At 38.2% G+C, this 24,724-nt stretch overlaps 1 protein-coding gene and 1 long non-coding RNA gene across 4 annotated transcripts; both read right to left on the bottom strand.

Annotated features, from left to right (window-relative positions):
- Positions 1 to 418: 418 nt before the first annotated feature.
- LOC145642086 (vacuolar-processing enzyme-like) lies at positions 419 to 6,509 on the bottom strand. Its single transcript, XM_081693171.1, has 9 exons — positions 6,217 to 6,509; positions 4,898 to 5,062; positions 4,658 to 4,814; positions 4,006 to 4,091; positions 3,566 to 3,765; positions 1,986 to 2,034; positions 1,489 to 1,701; positions 1,024 to 1,230; positions 419 to 817 (listed from the first exon to the last, which is right to left on the bottom strand). Exons 1-9 carry the CDS (start codon positions 6,439 to 6,441, stop codon positions 635 to 637), a joined length of 1,485 nt encoding a protein of 494 aa, XP_081549297.1. The 5' UTR covers positions 6,442 to 6,509; the 3' UTR covers positions 419 to 634.
- Positions 6,510 to 8,996: 2,487 nt separating this feature from the next.
- Positions 8,997 to 15,177, bottom strand: LOC145642085 (uncharacterized). Of its 3 annotated transcripts, none has more exons than XR_014115636.1 (4): positions 14,962 to 15,177; positions 11,521 to 12,820; positions 11,172 to 11,369; positions 8,997 to 9,320 (listed from the first exon to the last, which is right to left on the bottom strand). It is a non-coding gene; the product is annotated as an uncharacterized LOC145642085 (long non-coding RNA). The 3 variants fall into 3 exon arrangements; XR_014115637.1 differs by lacking the exon at positions 14,962 to 15,177 and having other exon boundaries at positions 8,999 to 9,320; positions 11,521 to 12,023; positions 12,218 to 14,125; XR_014115635.1 differs by lacking the exon at positions 14,962 to 15,177 and having other exon boundaries at positions 11,521 to 14,119.
- Between the last annotated feature and the right edge of the window lie 9,547 nt (positions 15,178 to 24,724).

The raw sequence follows: 24,724 nt of genomic DNA, 5'->3' as shown, positions 1-24,724 counted from the left end.
ATGCCTTCAATTTTCACCCGAACTAACTTATCATGGTCGATGAAAAATTCAAACCAAAAGATCACTACTTCTATCCTTGATCAGCCTCCTTCATAAAATCATACCTCATCCGTCCTGCCACAATTATTCGTGTCAACTCACCAAGTGACACCAATGCTCCACCTTCGAGTAGCAAGCGTAGATCACCAGAATTACCAACTACCAACCTTAATCTATGATCCATCCCTTCTCTTCGTCTATGACATGGGAAAGGGAATTTACTCTCAATGTTCACCAGAATTTGTCCAACTTAGGCTAACAACTCACCTTAATTGCGCCAAAGTTAGGGTCAAGTGGATAACTTGCATAAAGGTCATTACTCTTTAGTGTTTCATTTTGTATCAAGACTTGAAGGATATGTGAAATGTGATTAGATGAATTTCAACATCAACAACACTGCTTTTACATTCCAAATAAAATTCAGTACACAGGCACGGTATATTTACAGGAAATGCTTTTACAAGGAATATGGGGATACAGAGGAACCTTTGAGATAAATTGACAGTTCCTAAGCTGTGAATTTTCACTTGCTCATTTCTTTTCTATCACTTTGTACATCGCACTGGCTTTGTTAGTATGCAGCAGGATAATCTGATCAAGCACTGAATCCCCTGTGCAGAGAACTCCAATGACCGGAAGGAACGGTAGGGCAAGCCTGTGCTGATGCTTCAGCCATCTGATCGGTTGTGATCCCAGCATTGCAAATGTTTGCGACGGAGCGCATGTGCTTCATTCCATATTGAGATAGAGATCCGCAGTGCATCTCAAAGGTCTTGATCTGTATATTACGATGTTAAAAGAGTTTCCCCCTGTTAGATTTCAGTTGTTGGGGGCTTTAATCGAATTTCTCAAACCAAAAAGATATGTTCTTATACGGCAAGAATTGGAATATCAGAACAATTTCAAGTAGATGAAAGGATTTTAAACAATGGAAGTAGAAGGCTTTCAATGATGAGAAATAGACCGGTAATTCAGGGGTCATACCAGTGTTCTTAGACATTTCCAGTCATCAACAAGGGGTTGCCCAGCAGGCCGGACAGTCTGAAGGACCTCTGGACCCTTTGTCATTCCAAACAAAAGCTTGCCAACAAGTTTAATGCTGTGATCTAGGTGAACTCTGTGTGACATTGCCTCCACAAACCGTGACTGGGCTTCCATCTTTTTTTCAGAGCCTTCAGGAGCTTTGCGGAACTGTGAAAGTCACAAAGACAAAAGCACATAACAAGTGAACACCGGTCAAACACGAAATTTTAAGGCTCTAATACTAAATATCAAGCTACAAATACTAATTTAACAAGACCATAGACTAATACATGGTGAAACCAATTTTCGAGGGTATTCTGTTTGTACTATTATCCCATAACACAAACCCACTATGCGAGTTAAGCATGTATCCACCTAGTCATATGAAATAAGCAATCAGTATGTAAAAGATAAAAGTACAAGAACCTTTTCCCAAAAGTGGACAAGATCAGCATCCCGCTGGTTGACAGCTTTAGAGGACCTTGGGCGCAATGCATTATCATCAACAAATGTAAAATTCTCGTTAGCAGGATTTGTACCCATGTACATGTAGAGTTTGTCTTTGCTAAGCTCTTTATCACCAAACTGCAAGACATGAGAGCCATAATAAGAGCCTCCATTGGCTGTCCTCGTCTTAACCTGCAATGACCAGAAAGGCAGAAACAACATTATCCCTTCAAATTTTCTAGAAAGTCAATGTAATATTTATCACTCCTTAAAATTCTTAAGAAATAAAATCTGTTAAAAGTATTTTCAAATTCATGTATCAACACCCTTCCACCCCCTACTAAATTCATAACGATGAAAAAACCAAACTAAAAAAAATGCTTGCCCATTACAACTGGGCACTTCAATCCTATGATAGTAGCAATGTACAATGTAAAAGGTAATCCAATCCAATTGTAAAACCCATGAGTTCTCACCAGTTCATATTGGCGCTTCAAGGTTTCAGTCCGCAAGTTGTGGCTCTCACTGTGTTCACAGAATAAAATATTAGAAATCTAAAGATGATATTACAACAGTCAACTGCTACCATCCAAAAGAAAGAGAAAGGAAGGTAAATTGAAAAGTTCACTCATAAAGTTTACGTGAGGCTTAAAATAAAATTTCAGAAACAGGGATATTGAGTGATGTGGAAAAAAGGGCAAGATATGATTATATGAATGATATACATACTCCAATAACATGCAGGAATGAAAAAATAATAAATCAACAGCAAACAATGCTGACATTTTATATACACAACTAAGCACAGGTCATACAGTCAAATCATGTTACATATTATATGAAGCATTATCAAAACAGACACTCCAAGACTCCAAGAGACCAAAGCAACAATGTGCCTTCTTCAGTCAGAACGAATTTTCTACTGCCTTTGAAGCAAAATGTCCCTAGCTAGTATTAAACCTATACTAATGTACTTCACAGGACATAATTTTCTTCATCAACTTAAGTACAAATGTAAATCAATCTGTGATGGTGTGTGCTATGTGTTTTAGCCTCCAGTCTTAATCATTAAGTAGGTCTAAAGTGCAAGTATGGTCTTGCATGCAGGGAGCCGAACTGGTGATTGGTGAATGAAACCACAACAGGTCAAAAGTAGTCACCTTCCAAAGATATCTCAGACTTTCTTTCACCTATCTAGAAACTGCTAATGCACACAGCTAAAAATGACCGTACCCTCGCCCCAGCTTCCCTTATGAGTAATAAGCTATTGTTCTCTAAACCATCAGGTTATGAGCCATTGAGATGACCCAAGAATTTCACTGAGCCCTAGTATTAATCTTATGTGCCAACTTGCTAGGTATTAGGGTGCTTTATCATTTGGTGTGTGATAGTGAACCTACTTCATGCATCTTTCCTCCATTGGGGAAACTTCAATCTTGTCACTCATCACTTCATTTTCCTAGGATCAATTTACTCTTAACTTAGTCCATTGACATATCCTCATTTAGACCCAAGCAAAGTTTATTCAATGAATAATTTTCACTATTTATCTTCAACATGAGCTATTTCACATTGTTGTCCAAAATTGTTGTCTCAAGATCACTTGTATTATGTATACTATTTTACATTATCACATAACTTTAGATTGTTAAACATGCAAACTATGGATACAGGAGCAGTTTCGTGCTTGATCAGTATCAGTATAAAGTTAGGACCAGCTTAATCAGAACAACCCCACCGGCCCACCCCTATAATCCAAATTTGAAGGGCCGGTAAGGGGAAGGAAACTGTCATTATGTGGTTATACACTAATTATTATGCATGATTTTGTATAACAGATACAATCATACAAGTATAATTAATACCTGTCTTCCATCCAAGCCGCACTATACAATAAAGTTAGGACCAGCTTAATCAGAACAACCCCACCGGCCCACCCCTATAATCCAAATTTGAAGGGCTGGTAAGGGGAAGGAAACTGTCATTATGTGGTTATACACTAATTATTATGCATGATTTTGTATGACAGATACAATCATACAAGTAAAATTAATACCTGTCTTCCATCCAAGCCGCACTATACAAATCACCTAGACATGTATCATACTCTGGAGGAGGGCTAGGATAATCACCAGGACAATAGGCCCCCCAACTACTCTCTACAGCATTGGACGCGGTAGTAGCATATATGTTTAGTCCTTCAGGAAGAAGACCCTCAAAAATGCTGCCAGACTCACAGGCTTCAACATAAAATACCTGAAATTTCATAAATTCCAAATTTATGAGAACCCAAATAAGATTGATGGAAGATACAAGGGTATATAAGGAATCTAGGAACCTGCAAATAACCTAAAACAAATACTAAAAAGAAAAGGCTGGTCATCATTCTTTCTTTTCCTTTTTTTTTTTTTGTGTGCGGCATGTTTCTTTTTCTTTTTTTCTTTTTTTTTTGGGGGGGGGGGGGGGGGGGGGGGGACAGGGGGAGGGTAATCTCACCAAGCTCTTATAGGTTCCAGAAGCATGCTTTTTCTTCAAAGTATCTATCAGCTCATCAGCATAGAGGAACGGAGTTGTAGGCATACCTGAACAAGCACAATGTATTTAAATCCATTCACAATGTATTGAAATCCATTTTTTCACAATGATAAAAATTGATTGAGCACATTGGTGAGGATCCAACAAAATGTAGTAATAAAATTGAACATGACAATTGACAGTCCTAGGAGTATGTTTATCTTCAAATGGTTGCACTTGTAAACCCATAAATCTTCATAAAATTAAATAATCCTTGTGTGCTCACATTGATCTAGTACTAAACAAGGCACGGCATAAGAACAGCAGGAGTTCAATTCCACATGTATTTAAGAACCTGCCAATGTACTATCTACTATATGATAATATGAAGAAGGATTTTATATAAATAAGTCAAATAGACAACATGAAAGAACCTAAAAGCCAAGAGAGAGTAGCCGCACAATAATTTCCGTAATATGCTGTTATTCCCAGTAAATACTCAACACTCAAAAAGCTATAGTAGTACAATATAAGATATTGTAAGAGATTTATACTATTAACATGGAAAACAAACAGATTTCACAAACAACAAAAGTATGACTTGCAAGAGAACAATGAGGATCAAAATAGTAACCTAGCACACCAGCACCACCATGGTCCGAATAATAGATGAATATATGATCATTAGGGCCACTGTCCACCACCTTTCCACTGCCACCATTAACAGCTGCTTTGTTACCAAGTAACACTGCCAAAAAATTGTTGACAGTCACATGTTCCCCAGTATAATCCTGCCACACCACATCAAGCAGATGAGATTAAATTCTTCATAACATTCATCAGCTGACTATGGAAAGGGTGAACTAGAGAAAACCTTTGGGACTCCAGCATAGACATCACTTCCATGGGGATTATTGATGATGACCCCGGGTCTCGGATTCTCCTCATGATAAGCGATGTCATCATACATGAAAACAATAATATTTTCATCTTTTAAACCACCTTTCTTCAAAATTTGGTAAGCATGACAAACGTCAGCCTGGACAACAGATTTAGCAACAATAAGCTGATTGTTAGGAGGACTACTAGCTAACTCTAGAAAATTGTAAAATCAATCACAAGCACAGTGGTGCATTACAATCACACAAGCAAGTTTAGGAATAAACTCACACTCTTTAATAAGCATAGAGTTAGACATTGAAAAAAACAAAATTACACTTCAAGATAGATGAGAAGTCAGTTGGTAGGAATGGTAGCTACTCCCATGCTACTTCAACAAATTCAAATCATGAAAACGTTCGAAGAAGATCATTGCAGGAACTACAAATCTATTTCCTTAGACTTGTGATATCCAAGGTCCAGCCTTTCCCACTTGGCCACGAGCCCACGGCACTTACCCTCTAAGACAAACGCACAACCCCCTTATGTTTATCAATTATGATATCTATCCACTACACAATTTCCAAGTAGGTGAACTTGCAATGAAATTAAGTTAGGTCCATTTCTTCCAAACATCAAAATAGCACAAATATATTATTTGACTGATGCCTCTTCCAAACACCTTGCAAAGAAATTAAGCAAGTTGCACAAATAGAATCACCTATTTGAAGTTCAATAGATACATGACATACATCATAATATCATATAACAAACTAATGTAACACTTCTTCAAATGCAACATGCCAATATAGTTCTAAAACCGGAGGTAACCCTAATTCTCTAAATACTGACAAAGCACGATGTTTCCCAAACCAAAAAAAAAACACACACACACATTGACAAAACACAAACCCTCCTCCAAAAATCAATTTCGAAGTGAATGCCAGCTAGTTAAGTTGGTAAATTCTTCGGTTATTACCCGACTAATCGATATTAAATCCCGTCTACATCATTACCCCATCTGCACCTCAATTCTATATACATAACAAGAAAATTTACCGTCACTATGACAATCAAAGCAACAAAACCACTAAAAAATCAACAAAGTTCAAGTCTTTCCATAATCAATCATAATTACTGAAAAAAAAATTATCCACAATTAATTCACAAAACCCAGTTGATAATTTCCAACAAAATTGAATACCCAGAAAAATCCAACCAGAATTATAATAAACACCAAGTCAAAACTTCACTTCTTCAAATAAATTCAAAAATTAAATTGAACTAAAAGAAAATTAAAGATGAAATTACAACCTGGTGCCTGTAATTCCAGTACCCATTAGACCCAGCAATCAGAACCGCCCATCTAGTCCCAACAGAATCATCATCAACGGCGTCAATTTGAGGAAAAGCATGATCAAGTAATGAAGAACGATCAGACGGCAATCGAATAAACTCGTCGGAAATCTGACGGCTCTCAACGACTGTAATCAAAAGCAAGAGTACGATTAACGGTACGCCGGCGATGTAGCGGATCATTATCCCCGGCGACAAAGTGTTTGGTAAAAATTAAAGTGAAAAGAAAAAAGGAGAGAGAAAATATCAAAATAATGGCGGAATTTTAATTTGATTATGATATTTGATTTTGGTGTATAATATAGTTGATTTTGTTGTTGGAAAAATAAGGATATTTTAGTTGGGTATATTAGGTGGTAAATTGTGGAGCGTTGATTGTTGTGATTAAGGTGGGTGATGATGAAATTGACGGTTCTAATTTGTTTATTGTTGTTGGGTCCACCTCTGCTCTAGAGAATTTTTTATATGTAACGGCTAAGCTATTGCTTCTGATTGGTTGGATTTTTTTGGCCTTTTCAATTTAATTATTTTGTGGTATTGTTACTATTTTTGCCCCTTCATGTCTACGAGTATATCAAACAAAAAAGGAAATTGCTCTCACCAAAAAAAAAAAAAAAAAAGGAAATCACAAAGACATTATTGATTGATTGGTATGATTTTTTTTGACAAAGATTATTGTAATATGATTTTTAAAATAGTATAATTTGTAAATTTAATAAGCTTAAAAAATTTAGGGCTTGTTTGGCATCAGTTTTGGTTTTCAATTTCCAGTTTTTTTTTAAAACCAAAAACCAAAAACAGGAAACAAGAAAAAGGTGTTTCCACTTTTCTGTTGTCAGTTTTTAAAATTATCATAATTTTAATAAATTTATATAATTTTTGATTCATTATGGGACTCATATCATATACTTTTAGAAAACAAAAAACCAAAAAACAGAAAACCACATCAATGCCAAACGAACCCTTAACAATTAGTTTACTAATAATCAAAGTTTATTTTAATCAACAAAGATAAGCATAATAGAAAAATCCCTTTCAACTAGTGTAAATTCAATTAAATAACTTAAAGTTGAAAAGAACACACCATTAATCCATTATTAATGAGGAGATACAAATGAATAAGTTTGATATGCTAAATTGATATATCATGGGGTATATTGGTCATTTCAGCAATGAAATTGGAGGCAAAATTCTAATTTCAATCATTGTCTTCCTCAAATCCTCCTTTTATTATTACAACACTACTCACGACCATGGCTTCAAAATTCATCCTCTTTCCCACAAGCGGAGCCAGTTGAGATGCATGTGGATTGTCATCGTGAAATGAATTTATTTCCATAAGGGGCTTTTATGACCTAAAGGTGATAAAAATAGGGCGGTAGCCTTAACATCAAATATCATGCTTGAGCCCGCAAAAAACTAATGAGTTTATCAGGCCAAAGCGAGCTTTTTTCAGACTTTTAATTAAAAATGTATTTTTAGACTTGTCTAAACACGTGCTATTTTTGAGTTGAGCTGAAGTTGATCACTTCTAACTTCTATCATACTTTACACTCTTTGCTAGCCAATAAGGTGTCTTTTTATATTGCCACGTGGGGCGGTGGGGCTAGTATTGTTATTAAGAAAAGAAAGAAGAAGAGGACAATAGAGATGAAGGCCTTTGTGCTTAATTGGTGAGAATACGGAGAAATGATGATATTTAGATGGGTTTCGAGGTAAGAAGATACAAGTTGATATCCTATATTAACAAAACTTGTTAATATTAAGGCTAATTTTGTAAATTTAGCAGTCTCACCAAGGGTAATTTTGTAAATTTAGCAATCATACCCTCTATCACCACAGTATAATCTGTCGCACCAACTGTCGCTTCACCAACCGACCACCGCACGACCCCTCTTTACCTTCACCAGTCGATCACCGCACATTCTCTGGCACCATCGATCGACCGAGCACCACCATTCGACCCTCGCAACACCACGAGTACGAACGAATCCCTTTCCCTAAGGGGTTTTTATGGGCCCAATTTTCATAATTTGCTACTAGGGTGTCTATTGTTTGGCCGGCCAGCGGGAGAGAGAAGGAGGTAGTGGCCATGAGAATGGAGGATCGGAGAGAGAAGGAAAAATTGGCCATGTAAGGGGAGGAGAGAGAAAAATTGATGATAGTAACATGTTTTTGTTAATAGGATATTAACCTGGTTTTCCTCATTTTGGGTGGTGGCTGTTATGGTGGAAGTCTAGAAGAAGGGTTTGATTTTTTTTTTTAAAAGAAAAATAAAATTAGTTTTTAAAAATTAATGAATAATTTATTATGCCAACTGTAAACAAAACTTATCACGTACGGAATAGTATGTTTTAATTTAGACTTAAAGGCCTATTCACATTTACTGAACTGAACTGATTGGAGCTGAACTAAACTGAACTAAACTGAAGTGAGCTGAAATGAATATTTTATGAGAGAGGGAAATTAAGAGCTGAACTGAATTGAACTGATTGGAGCTGAACTGAACTGAATGAATTGAAGCTGAACTGAACTGAAATTAAGTAAATGTGAACAGACCCTTATTATATTAAGTGGGGCTTGCTCATTAATAATGGTTCTAGATAAAACAATTGTAAAATAGATTATTACGGTTTACACAATAAATTTATCTATATGATTTCGTTCCTACTCCCTCATAAAGAGGAAAAAAAATGTGATAGAGGAAGAATATCGAAAATATGGGTCATTTTATGGCAAGCTTTTTGGTCATGTAAGAATTGATCTCCCTCAAATTAAATTGAAGCACCTGTGGAATCTCATCAACCCTCAAAGAAATAAAAGCAAATATTAGAAAGCATCCAAGGCTTTGACTAAATGTATTTCTCTTATCTTGCCTTAGTTGAATATACATGCATCATTAAATTTTGTTACATGGGCTATTCAATGTGCATCTTACTTACAGCCTTACAGTACAGGGGAGCCCTTTTTAGTTTTTACAAGGACTGCAGGATCTTACAGAAACATCAGCCGCGTAATATAGAAATGAGCCCAAATTTTACAAAATAAATACGAAATACTCCCTCCGTCCCGGTTTAGTTGCAACGGTTTGACTGGTGCTGGATTTTATGCAAAGTAATTGACTTGTTTATTATAATGTATGTAAGTTGGTAGTGGGCATTTTTTTATTATAGCTAGTGGAAGTGGGTCATAGCATTTTTTTTGGGGGGGTGGGGGGGGGGGGGGGGGGGGTGGGGTGTGCTGTTAGATACACGTGCATCTAACATGTGAATCCAAAAAATTTGATTCCTTTTTTAACTTTTGCCGTTAAACACCATAGTGGATTTCATTCCACCGCCAATTTTTTCATTACACCACAATACCAAAATTCAAAACTAAAAATTTCAACAAAATTCACTTTATTATACCGCCAACATTTGATCCCATCACCAGAATTCACTTTATAATTTTTGAATTTGGAGCTTCCAAATTATGGCCTTTATATATTGAACCATAATAAATGCTTCTTCTTTATTTCAGCTTCACCTGTAGATTACCAAAAAAAAAAAAACACAGCAAATAGAGAGTAAAGAACAAACAGAGGAGTGGTAGCCACTTCACGTTCTGGAGTGTCGGGAACAACCCACTCTCCGTGCTCTACCGAAAAAAACGCACTTGGAAGAAAAACGTCCGGTGGAGTAGTCACTTCACGCTCTCGAGTGTGGAGAACGTCTGGCGGAGTTTCAGGAACTATTGAAAATGGTTCTACAGAATCATCGACCCAAACCCCAATTACATCAGAATTGGGGTAGATGAATGAGTCTTGATCTTTGTTTTTAGCAAAATCAGGATTAATTTGATGTTTTTCAGTATCATCCATGAGATTTTTTTCTCAAATCTACAGTAATTTGTTTCATGATTTGGGGAAGAAGATAAATGGAAAGAACTAAACATGGGCAACGGGTCGTGCCGTGCCGCCGCGGGCCGTGCCTGACCGTGCCGCGGTGGTGGGCGTGCCGTGCCGGCTTTGCGGCGGGCCGTGCCGTGCCTAAATTTGGCACACCCCAGCCCACGTGCCTGGCGGGCCGTGCCGTGCCGGGCCGCGGGCCAAACCGTGCCACTTTTTTTTTTTTTTTTTTTTTTTTTTTTTTTTTTTTTTTTAAATGAACGTACAAAAAAAACGATATATAAATATTTTTTAGTACAACTTAATTTTATATAAATAATGTTATTAATTTATATTTGTGTTTATGTTAATGTTAATATATTTTGTTTTGAACAAACTTTATTTTAATTAAGGTTATAAAAATTATTTATCTAATTATGTTTAAGTTTTTATAAATAATTTTATTAATTTAGCAAAAAACAACAATACATATAATAAAAATTAAATTACCACTGCCGTGCCAGACCGTGCCACGTGTCATGCCGGCGTGCCGACCCACGGGCCGGCCACCGTGCCTCGTGCCGTGCTCGTGTCGATTCCCAGATTTTTGTTCACGGCACGGCCCACGGCCCACAGGTGGGCCGCCGTGCCGTGCCGTGCCGGCGATCGTGCCGTGCCGGAATCGTGCTGGGCCCGTGCCGCCCGCGTGCCGGCACGGCCCATGCCCATCTTTAGAAAGAACCTTGAAAATGGGTTAAAATAATTTGGAGTGAGAAAGTGAATTGCAAAAGTAAAAGTAAAATAAAAAAAAAATATGAAGGAAAGAAAGTGGCGTGTGAAGTGAAATTAGATGAGGGGGTATGGGTAGGGGGGGTTGTAAATTTTTTATCATTTTTTTTACAAAAGTGAAATAATAGTGGGCCATTGATATTTGAGATGAATATTAAAAAAATAGTGGGACCATGCCTTTTATAGAAATGTTGCAAGTAATTTGGGACGGCCTTATAAGGAAAGTGATGCAAGTAATTTGGGACGGAGGGAGTACTACCCAACATAATGTAAGGAGCTAAGTCCTCTATGCAGAAAGCTCCAGGAACCGGAAGGAAAGCTTAGACAAGCCTGTACTGAAGCCTCAGCCATCTGGCCAGCTGTGATCCCGGTGTTGCAGATGTTTATTTGCTATGAAACGCATGTGTTTCATTCCGTACTGAGAAAGAGATCAGCTATGCTTCTTAGATACACTTACCTGCATAAAAATAGTGTTACCATTTTAAGATTTTCATTGTAATTACTTCAATTTCAAACACAATTCATATTATGAGGGATTGTCCTGTTCCTGTAGGCATAGTCTGCAGTACATGCATTTAAACGCTTTGCAATTCCAAATAAAAGCTTACCAACGATTTTGATGCTGTCATCTAGATGTACAATGTGTGACATTACTTCCATAAATTGCTCTTGTTCTTGTATCTATCTTGTAGATCTTTCAGGACCTTACGAAACTATAAAAAGTTGAAGTCATTGTAAGACATCGTAGTTGGGATGCATTGTTGTAAAGCATATCCTGCTTAAGCTCTGCATCAACATACTGCTTAACATGTGAGCCGTAAAAAGGGTTTGATGCTGTGATTGCTGTTCTCTTCTAAACTAGAATGACACAATCATTTTTAAATCGTACGTACCTTTTAAACGAAAATTCTTCAAGAAAAATCTCAATTCTTTGTAGAGGAATAGAAGGCACACAAAAATCAAAATAGTGTAGATTATCAGATCAATCTGTAGCATGGATGCGTGCTTAAAATCTCCCTAAGTTCTTACCAGTTCATACTACTGCTTTGAAGATTCTGTCAGCCAGTTATGTATGTCTTTCATCACTTTCCGAATATCATGATTTCCTCCACTTAGCCATATGACAGTACAAATGTTAAATTGAGCATATCAAAGAGAAAGAGAGTGAAATTTAAGTTCAACTTACTTTCAATTTTAAAACAAAATCGAGGCAATAACAAGTGAGTTTATAAGAAACATACGTACACTAACAATAATAATAGTTATAATGAAAAAAATGTTGCAGGAAAGTGAGTCATTACTAACCGCGAACACTCCAGGACCACAATGGTATGGTCTATGTTAAATTGTGATCATTAGGTTCGTTCTTCATCACAACCTTTCCATTGCCATCAATAATGGTTGTTTTGGTACCGGGTAGAAAAATTCTGGTGCAGTCGTCGGCTACCATCAACTATACTAATTTAAGAAATTGATTCTTGATCGTTTATATGTGAATGATCCATCTAAGATTTACTTGTTTTGTTGTTTAAGCTCATGTTCAAACGCATTAAAATGATCATTACAACATTTTAATCGCTAAATTTGAATTAGTGGGTAATAAAAAAATTACAAAATTACCACTATTTTACCCCTAACAAAAAACCAGACATGATTTCAATTACTTAAAATAAAAAGTAAGATTTTGCAAACTTTTTTTTTTTTTTTTTTTTTTTGAGTAATTAATAGATTGATGGCTAAGATTTATATTATAACATCAAGTCATCAATGATATGGACTTTTATAAGTTGATATATAGTCGATTGTAGCCGACGATTACACTAGAAGTTTCCAACCGAGTATATATAGCTGCTAAAATATTGTTTAGTGCCAGTTTAGTCACATCTTCCCCAAATTACCAGTATAATCCTACCACAACAAGCATATTTTATTAGATAAATTGATAAAATGCACATTATTGATAGACCCAACCAACAGGAAATTAAAATATAAGGAGACCTAAATGGTACACATAAAAACACAAAACTTTTTTTTTTAGCTTCGCTAGCATTAATTAAAGGGACAAAGAGTTCATGAGTACATAAGGAGTAACATTATGGGGACAATGATCTTCCCATATTTGTTTAACTCCAAACGGAACTAGCTTAGCGAGAGAATAAGCAACACAATTACCATCACGTTTTACACGAGACCGAATAACGGAATAAAAGTCAGGTTCTGTTCACTTCACCTTATTTTTGCTGAATTGAATTTATTTTGACTGTATTGAAATTATTTTTACTGAACTGAAATTAATGTTACTGACTTGAAATCATTTTACTGATTCTCTTTAATATTTCTTCTTTAAAATTACTGATTATTACTGAACTAAAATTAATTTTATTGAACTGAAATTATTTTTACTGAACTGAACTTATTTTTACTGAATATTTTTTTTAAGGTGAAGTGAGCGGAGGATATAACATAGCATTGTGTCAATATCACATAATTTACCTAATTAAGTTAATTGAAAATGGCAAAAACAATCACACTAAGACCCAATTTACTTCGCCTTATTTTTGCTGAACTGAAATTATTTTTACTGAACTGAAATATTTTTTTTTTGAAGGGGAAGTGAAATTAATTTTACTGAACTAAAATTATTTTTGCTGAATTGAAATTATGATTACTGATTTTCAGTTATTTTTCTTCTTTAAGGTTACTGCTTTGAACTTATTTTTGGCTTTTTGTTGAAATTATTTTTACTGGATATTATTTTTTAAAGATAAAGTGAACAGGGCCTAACACAGTAATACATAACCTAATTAAGTTAATTGAAAATCTATTTATGTTACACGGGCCTAACACATTAACACACTAACACATAACCTAATTAAGTTAATTGAAAATCCATTTGATGTTAAATACTGATCTTTTCATGGTTGGAAATTTTCACTTGAAAAAGCCTCATAAAAATTCCCTCTTGCTTATGTTTACAACCTCACCTACTTTTCCATTATTCTTTTCTTACATTTACCTTTGATCAATTTGTGTTTCATATCATCTCCTCTTCAATTTTTATACATTTCCTAAATTTGGTTTTATTAAAGGGTTTTGTAATATGTGGCTTCAAAAGATAATACATATATTAAATAATTTTTTTTGACAGATAAATAAAATCATTTTAAGCCTTTATTAAAACAACAAATCCACAATGCTTTTTTTTTTTTTTTTTTTTTTTTTTTTTTTTTTTTTTTGAGAGAGAGATCGAATATGTCATGTTTAATTTTTTTTTTCAGGGCCATGTTTAATTTTACTGTTAGTTTCTCGTCACAAAAAAAAAAAAAAAAAAAAAGCCTTAGATTAATATATATCATAGAACAATTATAGGTTTTTATGTATAAAATTTATGTAATATTATTTATGATTTTTCATATCAACGTCATATAAACAACCAATTGTTTTTAACTATTTAATTATACTTTGTATTTATTTATTGTAACTATGTATTATAATCAAATGATTTTTTAAAAGGAAATTATAGGGTTGATAACCAAAAAAACAACCGTATTACTTCATATTATAATCAAATAAATATAGGGTTTCTTGTTCTTTAAGGCTAATAGTACAATTCATCCGTACGAAATAAGGTTCTATAATTTGAACAACGCAAATTCAAGTCCAATCTACAACTATAATGCATCACGAATATTAGGGTCAATTATTATTTCATACTCCGTATAAGTTTAGATAAGTACGGAGTATATATTACTATATATTTTCTCAGTTTCTTTTTAGTTGCTACACTTTTTTATTTTGCAAATTAAAACTTCGTAATTAGTTACAACACTTTTCAATTTTGACATTTCTTTCTCTCTATTTCTTTTCTATCCACGTGGGTTTCTTTTATTTTTCTTTCTAACTCGCTCCTGTTAAATATGAGTAATTGTCTAGGAGACTGTGAAAAGAATAGTGTAACAACTAAAAGAAGAAACGAAGTACTTCGTATCTTCGTATAAATAATGGCTAATAAGCTTAGATAAAATAAAATAAGTTGAGACAATATTTACCTGATGCCTGTGATTCCGGCCAGTACGGCAGTATCCGATTAGACTGGGCAATGACTACGACCAAAAACATGATCAACTATCGAAGAATGATCGACGGCAGCCGAATAAGATAATCCTAAATCGGACGACTATGAACGACCGAGCTCGAAAGCAGGAGTACCACAAACAGTACACCACCGGTGTAGCGGATCATTACCTTTTCGGCAACTCTTATAGAGAGTCAGAAAGGGAGATGATAACGCAAATGCTGTTTTTAGTTGGGTATTTGTAGTGAATGAGCTAGTGATTGTTTTCAGGGGTATTAAAGTAATTTCATACTTGAATAATCAACTGCAATAGGTTGTAATGGGCTTCATTTGATAGGGGTAATAAAAAATCTGGTTGGGTAGGACCGTTCCTATGGATAATTTTTGTGGCTGCAAATCAAGTTTATTGGGTTAAAACGAACTCTTTTCATATCGGGTTTAGATTTTGAATTAAAAATACTTTTGTAGCCGAGCTTGATTAGGCTAGTGGGTCGGATCAATGGACCATTGATGATCACCTCTCTATTATAAATGAGCCGAACATTCACAAATTATTCATTGTCAAAACTTGTTTGTCAAGTTAATAAACAATCTTGAATAAAAATGTTAAGTTTGTTAAATAAACAAGCAAAGCTCTAACAATGTTATGATGGACTTGATAATATTCTTGTTCATCTCGTTTAGGTTTGTCTATAAGATTGTTCATATCCATTATAATCTAGTTAAAGGTTGAATAAATCAATAACATTTCAAAACTACTAATTTATTTGTACTATGTATACTCATATCTTTTACTTTTACTTGTTCGTAAAAGCCAAAAGTATTTCATCATACCGAGTATATAGACATAATCTTAAATAAAATTAAATGAATAGATATAAAGTCAAAGACATAAATTTTTAAAAATATAACTTAAATCTCGTTTATAAAACAAGCTTGATTTTAGCTTGTTTAAGCTTGGATTTCAACTCAAAATACACATGTGCACATTCGTAAACAAAGGTCGAACGACTTATTATAAAAAAAAAAAATTACTTTAAAAGTTGTCAATAAAAAGAATAACTTATTCTGTCAAGGTATAAGTCATACAAGTAACTACTAAATTGAGACATTTGTACCAGAAAAAAATAAATCAATTGTACTCTATTTACAAACTCGTCAACTGTCATATTGATAGTAGAGCTGTAGACGTGTCAAAATCAAACCTGACCTTATCTAAAATTACCAAATATACATAACTTAATTCATAATGTATTTTAACTTATATGAGTACGATCATTTGACAAATTAATAAAACTCAAACTTGACATGTACCCACCCCAAACCAATTTAACCGAATCCAACCTAGTTATCCAAATTTATGCTTTTAATCAACTCTTTTAGAGTAGATACATGATGGATCAAACTAGGAGGATCCAACCGACAATATATCATTATCTAATGAAATTCATAACCACTCCGCCACACTAGAACTAATTGAGAATAGTGCAATATGGCAACTTTTCAATTTTAATTTGGCTAATGGAATCTGCCGTTTGCGACTTTGCGTATGTTAATGCCAAAAATCGTCACGGGACGTCGACGGCTAGACAGATTAAGCTAATAATAATATCAAATATAAAGAACAAAGATTGAACACATCGATATTTTGTTGACGCAGAAAACCTAATATAGAGGGAAAAACTGCGGGTGGGAGAAATCCACCGATTGTACTATGAGTGGTCGAACGTTACAATGTATTTTTATGGCTTAGAGATTGCTAAGTATTGAACTGCCTTTCTCAGGTTACAAGAGTATCTATTTATAAGCAATTAACCTTCTCAGATCTGTCGTTATCCGTTGAAGCTCAATGATTATCTTCCGTGATTCTAGGAAGTCAGTTAATTGACCTTTTCCTCCTGACTTGAACAACAGATCTTTTTTTTTAAATGATAAAACCAATCGGATATGCATTCCTAGTCAAACAAACTCCTGAATTATAGAGACGTCAGTTACTGCCTTTGACTCGTGCTGCTAGTTGACATATGAACTCCAAGACGCGTCATGAAAATTCCGCACTAACAATTTGCCCCGGATTGTTGCTTTGGATTCCTCGAGATACGAAGGAACAATCTTACAATGCCAACACAGCGCACTAACCCTGAATAATCTGACCGTTACTCTAGCTTGTCCAGATTTTTCAACTTCCATGTCTTTGCACGTTTTCCCACTTCCTTTGATGAGATAACTGCTAACTACTCATTATAAATGCTGATTTAATTGAGAAGTTAATTTTTCCAACTCGCTTCCAAACTTTTTCAAAAATTTTCAAATACTCTAAATCGAAGGATTCCGGTTGAGCTCCTTGAATAATTCCAGTGCGATCTTTCCTTTTGCGTTCAGGTAATTTCTTTGACTTTATCTTTTAATTTTTTCAATATTTTTGCTTCGAAATGAAGGGGGGTAGCTCTAGATCTAGGTTTTCACTTAGAATTTTGGAGAAATCTAGGGATTTACCTGTTGATATCATGGCGACGAACGAGAACCCTGCAAGTACAATTACTGAAGGGGAACTTCCGTCCTTCTCTTCCATGGTGGGCTTCCCCGAGAGCGCTCTGATGATAGTCCCTTCCAATGACTAGCGTCCTGAAGACTGTCCTGAAAGTCACGTCGTCTTTTATGAATATCCCTTTAAGCTGGGGTTTAATTTCCAATTTAATGCTTTGACCCGCTCCTTCATGGAAGTGCTCGATCTGAGCCCAGGGCAAGTGATGCCTCTAGTCTGGAGAGTTGCGCAAGTAATTGCGAAAGTTACTGAAAGTTGGGAAGATCCGTTCGATCTTTCCGATTTAGCTCATGTGTACAAGATCCACGTCGAGGCTTCTAACAGGTGTACCCTCCATGTGCGACGTGGTCGTTCTCCTTTGGTTGGGAAAGTGAATACCAATGATCGTGGATGGAAGACGCGCTATGTATTCGTTGACAAGGAAACTCTTGGGGAGGACGCCCAATGGATGAGGACTGGATGGCGCGGCGGAGGTACATTTTGTTTTGTCCCCGTCGTTCATTAATGTTTGTTGTTGACACCTTTTCTTATATGTGTCGTTTTGCAGTGATTGATGTGAACGTCGTTGTTGCGGGGGATAAGAGTGACGGCAAAGTAAGAGCCTTTTTGAGGTTCCCTTTGAAGGACAGGACGTTTCCTAGTACTGGCGCTGACATTTCAGAGCGATCCGGCTCAGATTCAGAGGAAGACGTGAGATTTCTCGACGAGACTACAACCATGGTTTCAGGTAACGTCGCATCCCGTGAAAATTCTTTGAAGGAACTCGCATACCCTCTTCTAATTCCTTTTCGGCTTTCTTCAGACGCCGCCCATTCTTCTAAGAGCAAGGCTCTTTCCATTCCCCATACTGAGATGTTGGAAAGGGCTATGAAAAAGAGAAAGAAGTTGACGCCTTCTGCTGACGTCATTTTAGACACCAAGCCTATTGACTTCAAAGTTCCTGAGAAAAAACCTGCTGAGAAGAAACCTGCGGACAAGAAGTCTGTGGATAAGAAGATCCCTACTGTTCGCTCAAGCTCTGCTGCCAAAGATAAACAAGTTAAGGAGGAAGAATATGAGGTCAAGGTTCCTGCCAACTTCTTGTCTGGGGAACCTAATGCTGCGTCGCTGTGGCCTACCACAGAGAAGTGTTCTTCCCTGGTTCTGCGAAGCGTTTAAGTCAGTTTTCTGCTCCGGAGATAGTGAGTGAGGCCATAAACCTACAATTGAACGTAAGAACTCCGTTCCCTTTCATCTGATCATTTCTTGACGTATGACTTCTGACGTCATATTTTTTGCAGTCTTTTCAGGATATGTTGGCCATCAGAGGCCATTTTATTTCTAACGAAAAAGAGATGCGTACTATTAAAGTAGCGCTTACCACTGCTAAGGGGGAGACTCGTGCCAGCAATGAGGAACTAGCCAAAGCTAAACGCTCGCTGGAGGCTGCGCAGAAAGTTTTGGGAGAGAAGAACCAGGAGGTCGCCAAATTAAAAGATGACGTCAAGGAATTAAATCAGAAAGTAGCTGACCTGACTAAGAGCGCAACTGACTTGGAAAAAGAGCTAGTTGAAGTCCAGGAGGATGCCAAGGACTCCAAGTGTCTTGACCAGCTGACCGGTCGTGCCAAGGTGCTGAGACGTTTCCTGGCTGGTCGTCTGTCGAAGGAAGATGCTCAGAAAGAGGTGGACGTCTTCCTCGCGCAACTGGGTACTGAGGCTGATCTTGCGTCGGAGACAGAGAAAGATGCTGAGGATTCAAAGTCTACAGCTGAGTCTATGCCGACCTTTGTGGATACGTCTGACGTCTTGGCTGAAGCTCCAATTTGCACCACTGGGCCAGATCAGGGCGTTAAGGAAGCTGCTCGTGACGCTTGACTGTTGATGTCTCTTTCTTCTGATTTTATGCTTGACTTGTTTATTTTTGAACTAGAAAACTTTTGGTACTTTGTGTTTTGGGCGTTTTGTACTTTGAACAATTTGCTTTTGTTTCGCTTCCTGCAATATTTCATTGACATGCATTCCAGAAAATACTTACGCTTTTGCTTTTATAATATTATCGCGAACTAGATGTGATTACATCTTAGTAGGAGTTGCAAGAAATGGTGCAAAGAAAAGAATTACATAGGAGAATGTTTTAAATGATTACAGCAATATTTGCTAAGGATTTGACGGTAATAAAACCATTTACATATCTGGCGTCAAGGTCACTGGCGTCTAAGGCCGAATCTGGCGTTAAAGCCGTTCAAGAAACTAGCGTCAAGGCTACTGGCATCTAAGGCCGAATCTGGCGTCAAGGCCGTTTAAGAATCTGGCGTCAAGGCCACTGGCGTCTAGGCCGAATCCGGCGTCAAGGCCGTTTAAGAATCTGGCGTCAAGGCCACTGGCGTCTAAGGCCGAATCTGGCGTCAAAGTCGCTGGCGTTATTGCCCATGTTTGCCTCCAATGTTTGATGACGACGCCGATGCTTCTGGACTCATATGCGTTCAGCGTTGAACATTTTATGTGCTCTAGCGTCCATCTTGAAGTATACTGCAAAACATACGTTAGACTTGGCCGTTTGCGTTTTTGCCAACGGCCCTCCGATGCTAAAGTCAGTACTCGAAATAAAAGAAAATATAGTGGTTTTTATTCAAGAACTAAAAAGGAATTGAAATTTTAACGGTAACACTGAATTAAAATTAATAATATTTTAAATATGTAGCATTCCAACTGCGTGGAACGATCTTACCTTCTTTAGACAAGAGTCTATACGCTCCCTTACCTGCGATGTCGACGATCTGGTAGGGACCTTCCCATGTTGGGCCGAGCTTACCGTCTGCGGGATTTTTGGTGTTCTGGAAGACTCTCCTTAACACCCAGTCGCCGATTCTGAAAACTTTCGCCTTGACTTTTTTATTGAAGCATCTTGATACTACCTGTTGCTGGGCTGCCATTCTTATGAACGCTGCTTCTCATAGCTCTTCACTAGAGTCCAAGTTGGTGACTATCTCTTCATCATTTTGCTCTGTCGTCATGAGGCCATACCTTGCTGTTGGAATGCAGACTTCTGACGGGAGTACTGACTCGCACCCATATACCAAGGAGAAAGGCGTTTGCCCTGTTGACGTCCTTGGGGTTGTCCTACTTGCCCATAAGATGGAGGGCAACTCTTCTGCCCACTTTCCTTTAGCTTCTTTTAGCCTTTTCTTTAGTGATGCAATGATGGTTTTGTTGCTTGATTACGCCTGTCCATTAGCTTGCGGATATCTGGGGGTGGACGTGCATAGCTTGATATTCCATCTTTCGCAAAATCTTCTTGTCTTGTCACTAATGAATTGGGATCCATTGTCGCACACGATTTCGGATGGGATGCCAAACCTGCATATAATGTTGCGCCATATAAAAGATATAACTTCTTTGTCGCGTACCTGAGTGAATGAGTCGACCTCGATCCATTTTGAAAAATAATCCGTCATGGCTAACATGAAGACTTTTTGCCCTGGAGCTTGAGGTAGCTTGCCCACGATGTCCATTCCCCATTTCATGAACGGCCAAGGACAAAGCGTGGGGTGCAATCCTTCCAGGGGTTGATGTGACACTCCTGTGTGATGCTGACAGCTGTCACATTTTGCAACGTATTTTTCTGCGTCTTTTCTCAAGGTTTGCCAAAAATAACCCATCCTGAGCAGCTTGGTTGCTAATCCTCTAGCTCCAGCGTGGCTTCCGCATTCACCGTCGTGGTGCTCTTGTAGCGCTTCCCATTGTTCGTCGCCTACTAAACATCTTTGGAGGAGACCTGTGGAAGACATTTTGAACAATATGTTATGTAAAATGGTGTATCGGGACGCTTTGTACCTTATTTTCCTTGCTTCCAGGGGATCGTCAGGGAGGGCGTCGTCTCTTAAATATTTTAGGATAGGCGTCGTCCAATTGTCTTCGGTTGTTATCTCCATGATGTCTGGTGTTGATGCGGCGTCAATTGATGGTGCCGTTAGGTGGACGAGGGGTATACTAGAGAAGGGTGATTTTCTGAGGGCCGACCCTAGGTTAGCTAAGGCGTTAGCCTGGGTATTTTTGTCTCTAGGGATTTGCTTGATAGTGAATGGATTGAATGTCTTTGCTAGGGTTTTTGCTTTTTCGAGGTATGCTATCATCTTGGAATCTTTTGCGGCGAATTCTCCGTTTAATTGACTGGCGATTAGTAACGAATCGCTGAAGACGTTGAGCCCTGTATCTTGCAAGTCTTGTGCTATCTTCATCCCCGTTATTAAGGCTTCGTATTCTGCTTCGTTATTCGTTGCCTTGAAGTCGCAACTGATGGATTGCACTATTAACTCCCCTTGTGGCGACTTTAGCACGACTCCTAATCCTGCTCCTCTCTGGTTAGACGATCCATCGCAGAACATAGTCCAGATAGCTTGCTTGATGACGTTGTTGATTTCATCCACTTCTTTGCATGCTGACGTCTCGAGTTCCGGGCTGAAGTCTGCCACAAAATCGGCAAGTGCCTGGGATTTGATACCGGTTCTGGGTCGGTAGGTGATGTTGTATGTGCTGAGGTATATGCTCCATTTTCCGAGTCTACCTGTTAATTCCGGCCTATGCAACACAGACTTAATGGGAAAGTTAGTCCTCACCACCACTGGGTGAGCTTCAAAATAATGACGTAATTTTTTGACGGCTGTATATAAAGCAAGTATGAGTTTCTCAAGGGAAGAATACCTGGTCTCTGCGTCGAGCAGAGACTTACTTATGTAATAAATGGGCAGTTGCTGCCCTTGATCTTCTCTTGCGAGGACGACACTGACGGCTACTGTGCTGACGGCTAGGTACAATTCCAGCGTTTCGTTCAACTTTGGCTTCGACAGCAACGGAGGAGTCATCATGTAAGATTTTAAGTCTTGCAAAGCCTTTTCATGCTGCTCAGTCCATTCGAACCCCTTATTTTTTCTGAGGACGTCATAAAACAAGTGGCATTTGTCTGAAGATTTGGAAATGAAGCGGCTCAGCGCGGCGATGCGTCCTGTTAATTTTTGTGTTTCCTTGACGTTCCTCGGAGATTGAATGTTTATTATTGCTTTAATTTGGTCAGGGCTTGCTTCGATTCCTCGTTGCGTCACAATGTACCCTAAAAATTTTCCTGCAGATACTCCAAAGGAACATTTAGTAGGGTTGAGTTTCATACCGTATTGACGCAGGACGTCGAAAGACTGTTTAAGGTGGGAGATGTGGTCTGACGCCTTTTTGGATTTGACCAGCATGTCGTCGATGTATACTTCCATTGTGTCTCCTAGCTGGTCCTTGAACATCTTATTCACTAGTCTTTGGTATGTTGCACCTGCATTTTTTAGTCCAAATGGCATAACTTATAACAGTATATACCTTTATCCGTCATGAACGCCGTTTTTTCTTGATCTTCCGGATGCATCAGTATTTGGTTATATCCAGAGTAGGCGTCCATGAACGTAAGCAACTCATGTCCTGCCGTGGCGTCGACCATTGCGTCGATGTGAGGCAAAGGGAATGGGTCTTTGGGACACGCTTTATTGAGATCGGTGAAGTCGATGCACACCCTCCACTTGCCGTTTTTCTTGCTCACTACGACGACGTTTGCTAACCAGTCAGAGTACTTTACTTCCCTGATTTTCCCTGTTTCGATTAACTTCTGCACCTCCTCGTTGATAATCCGGTTTCTCTCTGGTGCAAACTTTCTGCGCTTCTGTTTTACTGGACGATGGCTTGGGTCGACGTTCAATTTGTGCGTAATGACGTCGGGACTTATACCTGTCATATCTTCGTGCGTCCAAGAAAAACAATCTGCATTAGCTTTAAGAAACAGAATGAGGTCTTCTCTCATACCTGAGTCCAAGGAAGCTCCGATTTTGACGGTTTGCTCAGGTTTGCTAGGATCCAGCGCTATTTCGTCGATGGATTGATCATCTGGTTCGTCCGACGCTGGTCCATGCTGTTATTGCTACGCTGTCCCCTTGTTTGGCTTTAATGTAGAGCTGTAGCAAATTCTGGCTTCTTTGGGCTCTCCTTTGATCTCTTGGACTCCCCATTTCGTGGGGAATTTTAAACTCTGTAGGTTGATGGGACAGCTTTCCTTTTGTGAATCCAAGGGCGTCCTATGATGGCGCTGTATGCCGACGGGAAATCCACGACGTTGAATTTGGTTTGAAGGTTGATTCCTCCTGCAAAAGTAGGCAAAACAATTTCTCCACTAGTATTAAGTGCCTCACCACTGAAACCTACCAGTACCGCGGATCTTCTGACCACGTCTCTTGCATCTATGCCCATGTCTTCTAGCGTATCTTTGAAGAGGACATTCGCTAAGCTTCCTCCATCTACCAGGACCCTCTTGAGCAAGCAGTTGCCTATAGTTAAAGAAATGACCAGCCCATCATGATGCTCTTCGCGGCGGTCTCCGAGGTCGCAGTCGTCGAAGGAGATTGTCATGGCTTCCAAGGCTTTGTCCTGGTTTGACCTGACGTCTTCGGGAATGGAATCTTCTGACGCGTCTCTCCTGGCCGTTTTTTTGGCTGCAGAATACGTTAGTCCACATATATCTGATCCACCAGAGATGACGTGAATTTGGTCACAGTCGGCCCCTTCGGGGGTTGCTGGTCGGTCGCGTCCTTTTTAATTGATTTTCCCTTGCCCAGCAGCTCCTTCAGGTAACCTTTCTTCAACAGGTACGCCACCTCGCGTCTTAAGCCATTGCATTCTTCGGTCTTGTGACCATGATCGCTATGGTAATCACACCACTTAGACTTGTCCTTTTCTTCGTCAGGCTTGTCACTCTTCCTGGGCCATTTGGCTGCGGGCCCTAATGAATGAAGGGAATTTACCACTCCCCCAATGTCGACACAGAAGCCATACTCTTCCACGTCGGGATACGACTCGACGTCAGACCTGTCATCTGCATCTAATGGCATAGGGTTAGCATCAGTAACATTATCGACGTTATTTACCTGATTAGGCCTGTCATAGGGCTTGCGATGCCAACTTTTCTTGGGGTTAGAAGGTCGTCTGTCGACTCTGTCGCTGCTGAATGGGTTGAGGCTATTGAGGCTGTTGACGCCTTTCCTGGCTGCCAGATCATCTTCTAACCGCATCTGAGCTAAAGCCCTTGTTCTGACCTATTCGAATGATATGCATGGATATTTGGTCAACTATTTATAAAGCTCTAAGTCAGGGAATAATCCCCTCTTGAAGGCCTCAATGGCTGT

This window comes from Chenopodium album, chromosome 8, assembly GCF_948465745.1.
Source record: "Chenopodium album chromosome 8, dcCheAlbu1.1, whole genome shotgun sequence".
Lineage (NCBI taxonomy): Eukaryota > Viridiplantae > Streptophyta > Magnoliopsida > Caryophyllales > Amaranthaceae > Chenopodium > Chenopodium album.
This window is presented reverse-complemented; position numbering and strand designations above follow the sequence as displayed.

What these genes read in the sequence shown, in the direction of transcription:
- LOC145642086 (XM_081693171.1), bottom strand. Translation starts at nt 6,441, where the DNA reads ATGATCCGCTACATCGCCGGCGTACCGTTAATCGTACTCTTGCTTTTG. An exon ending in ACTGGAATTACAGGCACCAG is followed by an intron (nt 5,063 to 6,216) that starts GTTGTAATTTCA and finishes TCTGTTGTCCAG; the next exon opens with GCTGACGTTTGTCATGCTTA. An exon ending in TTGTCCACTTTTGGGAAAAG is followed by an intron (nt 1,231 to 1,488) that starts GTTCTTGTACTT and finishes TGACTTTCACAG; the next exon opens with TTCCGCAAAGCTCCTGAAGG.